At 31.8% G+C, this 6842-nt stretch overlaps 1 protein-coding gene across 1 annotated transcript; it reads left to right on the top strand.

Moving 5' to 3' along the window:
• Positions 1–977: 977 nt before the first annotated feature.
• Positions 978–5389, top strand: LOC110421320 (uncharacterized). The gene is made up of 13 exons (XM_021434894.2): positions 978–1037; positions 1148–1243; positions 1323–1378; positions 1471–1594; positions 1869–1931; positions 2046–2105; positions 2191–2352; positions 2479–2552; positions 2636–2729; positions 2912–3048; positions 3143–3223; positions 3379–3484; positions 5042–5389. Exons 1-13 carry the CDS (start codon positions 978–980, stop codon positions 5117–5119), a joined length of 1191 nt encoding a protein of 396 aa, XP_021290569.2. The 3' UTR covers positions 5120–5389.
• Positions 5390–6842: the final 1453 nt, after the last annotated feature.

Raw genomic sequence — 6842 nt, forward strand, 5'->3', positions numbered from 1 at the left:
TATATATATATATATATATACATACATACACGTGGAAATCCATGGTCCAAACTGTGAGTTGTATATATTTTCCTACCTAGCTATTGTAAGGAAACTAGAGGAAGAATGAAATTATAACAGAGCAGATAAGAACATATATTACCGTGCTATGGAGAAGTAAGAAAACTACAACGGAGGGAAATGTGTTAAAGGTTCATCCACACGTTTCATTAACCAAAATATTTATACAAGTTGTACAAGATTGACACCTGTAAACGTAAGAGACAAGTGTTATAAAGCTAAACATGAGCAAAGACACCTCATAAACACTGGTGTACAGCACTTAACAACCAGTACAACGAAGCAAAATACATAGTAAAAAAAATGATAAAGTCAATGTCTACTCCAACTCTAACAGCTATATCCTATATATAGGATGTGGTTATCTTGTGTAAGAGCCAGTTCATGATATGTTGAAGACTTGAAGTGGAGGTGCCTGCAATTTGATTTTTGTTAACGTATCATTTTTTCAGCAACAATTTTAATGAACAGTAATTGTTATCCATTTTCCAAACTGAGGTGCACTTTTCCTGCAGGCTGGTGTATATCGAGGGAAAGATTATTTCTGCAAGTCTGACCAGTACCCAAGGCACATTATGGCACTCTCTTTCATGGAAACCATGGCACGGCATACTGTGATTAAATTCTTTGAACAATATATATCAACAGGCTGCGTAATGTCAGTTCTTAGAAATAAATTTTTCATATTTTTTATACTTCAATTTCCTTTATATTGCCTTGATGTTATTCCAGGATTTTATTAAGTAACTTCTGGTCAAATCAGTTTCCAAAACGATGATGCTTCCGTTTTTTCACTGTATTTTTTTTTTGTTAATTTATCTTTTGGAAATGAATTCTGAGCTTGACAAGTTGTGGTGCAATTTGGCATTAACAGTTTATTAGAGGAAGAAGGCACAGTTCTTACTTTCACAGGAAGCATGGAAAAGTGTTCTCTCAAAGTAGTTCTGAAAGTGCACAATCCCCAGTTTTACTGGAAGGTAGACAGACACTACTTAGTGTCGTAATTCTCTGAAATTTGACTATTGGCATGGCCATGAACTATATTTCCCACCACTGCTGACAAGTGTTCAAATGTGTTTTTTGTCAGATTATGACAGAAGCTGATTTAGGCCTTGCAGATGCATATATCCATGGAGATTTTTCGTTCGAAGATAAAGAAGAAGGTCTTCTGAATCTGTTCCTTGTAAGATATGGTTTAGCCAAATCTATCTCAACTTGTGTTGGTACCTGCTTGATCGGAATCTTCTTTGAGTTATTTGCAGATATTTATTGCCAACAAGGAGTCTAACTCTTCCGCTTCAGGACTGAATAAGAAAAGGTTTATCCCCTGAGAATAAACTCTGATAGTGGCATGATCAATTAACAACATCTAATGGTTATTGAGTATTGGCATTCAATTGATCTCTGTAGGGGCTGGTGGGCACCTGCACTGTTCACAGCTAGTATATCATCTGCAAAGTATTTCCTTAAGCATGTCCTGAGACAAAATACTCTTACACAGGCTCGTAGAAACATTTCTCGTCATTATGACCTGGTACGTGATTACGACTCCTGAATTCATGGTATAAGAACAATATATTCACCCTTTTAAATGTTATCATTAATTTCCATTTGGGCGATCTAAACTTTGTTCAATAACTTTTTCATAAGGATTGATTCAATGGTCTAGCACAAATTTTTAACTTTTTGATTGTGCTACTGAGGTTATAGGCCTTTAGGTCCTTCTAGTTCGTACTTCCATGATGTCGGTTTGTGACAGGATTTGTCAAAAGAAAGAGCTTACACTTTTTTTCAAATTGTATTTGCAGAGTAATGAACTTTTTGAGTTATTCATGGATGAAACAATGCAATACTCCTCTGCGATTTTTAAGGTCAAGACTCCAGATTCTATGGTTTTGCTTGTGCAATGTATAAGTAAAAGGAATCTCTTCCATGTATGTTGGGACTTTAACTTCTAACATGGTCATGATCATGTTAATTTGTAGGCGGAAAACGAAGACCTGAAGGTTGCACAGCTAAGAAAAATCTCTTCTCTGATCGATAAAGTGAGAATTTATTAGAATCTCATGGAATGCTTCCATTCCTTGCCATGGTTATTTGTTTCATTGTTTTCCTTTCTGACACATACAGGCAAGAATAGAGAAGGGGCATGAAGTTATTGAATTCGGTAGTGGGTGGGGATACTTTGCTATTGAAGTTGTCAGAAGAACCGGATGCAAATACACTGGCGTCACTCTATCAGAGGAACAACTGAAGTATGCAGAAGCAAAAGTGAAGGAAGCCGGACTTCAGGTGCAAACTAGCTTGCAAATATCTGCATAAATTTTCTTGTTCTACTATATTGATCAACTATATGCACTTTGTTTCTCGGGTCTTTCACTTATCTTCCTGTTTAAACTCAACAAATTCTGCCATCAGGACAACATCAAGTTTCTTCTTTGTGACTATCGTCAGTTACCAAAGACATGCAAATATGACAGGATCATTTGTTGGTAAGTTCTTTACCCTATAAATTTATATCAAGTACTCACTTGGTTGACAAGCAATTGTCAAGATTATCAATTACTTTTTTCAGTGAGATGACAGAACACGTTGGCAATGAATATATTGAGGAGTTTTTCAGATGCTGTGAGTCAATACTGGCAAAGGATGGGCTTTTTGTCCTTCAGGTAATGATAAAATGGCAACAGGAATGTTGCCTGCGTCAAGCTTATAGTAACTTCGAGATTCTAGCTGTTGCTGCTGCATTGACTAAAATGCACAATATTAGGCCCAACATGTTATAAAAGCTTTACCTTTCAAGGTATTGCTAATAGTCAAGATTCTAAGATCAGTAGTCATTTTTCCTTAGTTCATATCAATGACGGAGGAGCAATTCCCTGAGTATCTACGAAGCCCAGGCTTCGTGAAAGAATATATCTTCCCTGGTGGATGCTTGCTTACCCTGACTAGGATATTATCAGCCATGGCCACGGGATCCAGACTCAGGTCAACTTTCTAGCTAGCTCAGCCTTATTTTCTCTTTGTTCTACATCTTTTCTTTTTTTAAAAAAAAAAATTAATTTGACGCCTATGAATGCAGTGTGGAGCATGTGGAAAACATAGGGCCTAATTATGTCCAAACACTTAGATGTTGGAGAAAAAATTTCCTGGAAAACAAGAGGTACCCATCTAATTCTCATGTACAGATGCCTAGTTTGATTAGCATGGAGACAATGTTGTATATACGAGTAGAGGTTTCAGATTCTGTCTGGTTTTCCTACAAGGTTATCAAAGTAATATATTTTGATGAGGGATTATTAATTGTTTTCTTCTCAGCAAAATTCTGGCCTTGGGGTTCGATGAAAAATTCATGAGGACATGGGAATATTATTTTGATTATTCTGCTGCTGGTTTTAAGTCCCGTACGATAGGAGATTACCAGGTAAATATGAATTGCTATTTGCCACCATCTCTGTTGGCTTTATCTGTTTGAAATGTATTAATATATGGACCTGTAGAAGTAGGAACGGTATGGCTGCCCCCGGAGGCGGAGCGGGGGGGACGCTAGTGGGACCCCCGCCTCCTCAATAATTTTTAAATTTTTATAATTTATTTATATTTTTTAATAATTTTATAATTTCATCCCTCTAATAATTTTTAAATTTTTATAACCTGCTTTTATTTTTTAAAAATTTTATAATTTCGCCTCTACAAAAATTTTAAATTTTTTTCACATATTTTTATTTTTTAAAAATTTTATAATTTTACCCCTACTATAATTTTTTATTTAGTGAAATATCACACAACAATTAGCCAACAACTAACTCTAATAAGACTAAAATAATACCAATGGTATTTTCCAAAAAGAGAAAATCAGTTACAATAAAATTATTTTCAAATCCTACTTCTCTAAAACTTCATAACCACCACTTGCTCTATTTTCTTTTTACCAAATATTGTAGAAACAAAAAAAAAAATCATTTTTTTACACTTTTTTGTTTGTTAGCTTTTTTTAGAAAACTTTTAATTAGTAACTCAATTTTCATGTCATCATAATTGGTAAAATTGATTTAGTTACTTATTTTATTTTTAACATTTCAACTTTAAAGTTTTTTTATTTAATAATTTTTACTTGATGATTTTGATTTATGATTTACCGTCTTAACTATTTTTTTTTGAAAGGAATTTAATTATGCATTTAAGGTTAGTTATTACTTATTTATTTAGGGATTGTTTGATTGTTTTCCTACAAATTAGTTGTGTGTTTTTTTTTATTTTCCTTAGATTCTTGTGACAATTAAGTTTTTTGTTTAGGGATTGCTTTCTCGTTAAATTGTTTATTAATATTTTATTTAATTTTTTTGATTAATTTTAGAGACTTGTTTTTCCATTAAATTGTTTATTCATAATTTTTAATATTTTTTAAGGGATTGATTCCCATTGAAATTTTTGTTATTATATTTGTTTTCTTTTTGAAAGGTTTTGTTATTATTATTGGTTAATTTCTATTTGATGTTAAGTTTATCTAGAAATTAAGATTATTGTCATTATTAAGTTATTTATGATTATATTAGTTAATTCTTTTAAGTAAATTATTAAGATTGCTTTCTTTGAATAATTTTCAGGATTTATTTGTATAATTTTTATATGAAATTTTTTTATCTAAGTTGTTTTATATTATTATCAAACATTAAATTTCTAGTATGGCTGTTTAATTTATAAACATTGTTTTCGATTTTTCATTCCTCCAAATATAAAATTCTGATTCTACCACTGGCTACCCTATTACTTTTGAATCCATGCTCTTAATTATACTCATTAATCTGTTTGAGATTCCTCAGTATTAAATATAATATGATAGCTAATTAACTTCTACTAACATGTTATGTTGCATAATATCATTCATGTTTTATGCAGTTGTGCTGGTTGAAAAGATCTGCAGATGGTCTAAGATCTTAATTTCGAGCTCAGAGTTGAATTAATTTCTTACGTATTGCAGGTTGTTTTCTCACGCCCTGGCAATTTTGCTGCACTTGGCGATCCTTATCAAGGTTTCCCTTCAGCATATTCGTATTGATTCAACCAGGATCAAGCTGCTGCTAATTAAGTTTGTCTCCCCACCTTTATTTATGTGAACCGATGAAGAAAATAATCTGCCTATTCTTGGTAGACTAATTAATTTGATGGAATATATATGAAGAAAATAATCAAATCATCATGATGGTTGTAACATATATGGATTCCTTTCATTCCTTTTCTACATAAATGAAATAAATTTCAAATGCAGGCATCTGTCTATAATGTACAAGTATATTGATGTTTTGATTGAATTGGAGAAAAAACACAAGGAATAGGAAAGGAAAGGGTTCCAATTTTTCTTATTTGGAAAATTTTAAGGGCAAGTGTTTAATTTGATGATATTTTTTTTAATCAATTTACTGTTTGTTCTTCAATTTGTTCTTCAATTTATTTCTTAAGATAAACTTTTTAGGAATTATAAGAAGTGTTTATCCGTTTCCCTTCTTGGCCTTAATCTGTTGGAACTGACTGGATTAATAAGCAGACCAAACAATTATGTCAAAAAATTAAAACATGTATAAAATCATTACACTGTATATTTCAACCTATATTAATATAATCTGACAATTTTTTAATGTGAAATAGGAGTTGAATCCCCAATAGACACTATGAAAAATGTCATAACTATTTTAACTTTCAAGAGTGTAATATTTCATCTTAAAGAATCTATTTTATTTTGCTATGACCGGATATATGACTTGATTTTAATTAGAATTTTTAATATAAAGTAAGAGCCAGTTGCCCGTAGATGTAACGAAAGATGTCATAATTAATTTTAAATCTCAAAGTTGCAATATTTCATCCCAAATCAAATGTGCATATCTAAATTTTAAAAATCACACGATTTAGATTTGAAAATTTATTGAATTAGCAGCATTTGAACCCATACTATTGCAAAGGGTATTTACGTTGATGCTTAAGTGGGATAAGATTCAGACACTATGGCATATATAGAGATATTAAATTTCAACTTATTTTTAACCTAGAAATATTTCAATGTGGATCTTTATGGTACATTGTAGGAGGTATTTGAACGCCCTGAAAATGTCACAGTCCTTGGGGGTCCATACCAAGGTTTTCCTTCATGAAAATGTCCTGAAGATGTTTTATTTTGCTTTCTCAAGTTATAATCATCAAGATAATTCCTTTTATACCTTCCACATAAATGAAATAAATTTCAAATGCAGGCATCCCTTTATACTCTGTCAAATGTACATGCTTATTGATGTTTTGATTGAATTGGAGAAAAAAGAAGGACTAGGAAAGGGATGGTTCCACTCTTTCTTGTTTGGAAAACATTTTAAAGAGAAGGGGAGGGATACATGTATCTCTACCAACAAAAAAAAAAAATCCTTTAATTCTTTAAGTTTAAACCCTCCAAAATCCTACATCTCCCTTAATTCCTTTTCCCAAACATTAGGTAAATGTACAAGTATTTGAACCATTACTAAATTTAATATAGTAAAATCATTCACTCATATTCACAATTTGTAAAACAAATCAAATCCCAATTATCATTACCTAGATGCAGTTTCTTTTACCCTTTTGTGCCTCCTAATTAATTTACCTCAAGCTTAGATGAAATTGCCTAATTCGATTCCCACAAATTCTAGAAACAAATATAGAGTGATAATACCTTATTAACTACAGCAAAAAGAGGAGAAAAGAAAAGCAAAAAATGATATACTAGCATACATTCAGAGTAGCAAACCACTTTAAAA

This window comes from Theobroma umbraticum, unplaced genomic scaffold, assembly GCF_002168275.2.
Source record: "Theobroma umbraticum cultivar Fairchild unplaced genomic scaffold, ASM216827v3 scaffold_130.0, whole genome shotgun sequence".
Classification (NCBI taxonomy): Eukaryota; Viridiplantae; Streptophyta; class Magnoliopsida; order Malvales; family Malvaceae; genus Theobroma; species Theobroma umbraticum.

Coding starts and splice junctions, on each gene's coding strand:
- LOC110421320 (XM_021434894.2), top strand. CDS start 978: ATGGAAAAGTGTTCTCTCAAAGTAGTTCTGAAAGTGCACAATCCCCAG. Junction 1,932..2,045: donor ACTCCTCTGCGATTTTTAAG/GTCAAGACTCCA, acceptor GTTAATTTGTAG/GCGGAAAACGAAGACCTGAA. Junction 2,730..2,911: donor ATGGGCTTTTTGTCCTTCAG/GTAATGATAAAA, acceptor ATTTTTCCTTAG/TTCATATCAATGACGGAGGA.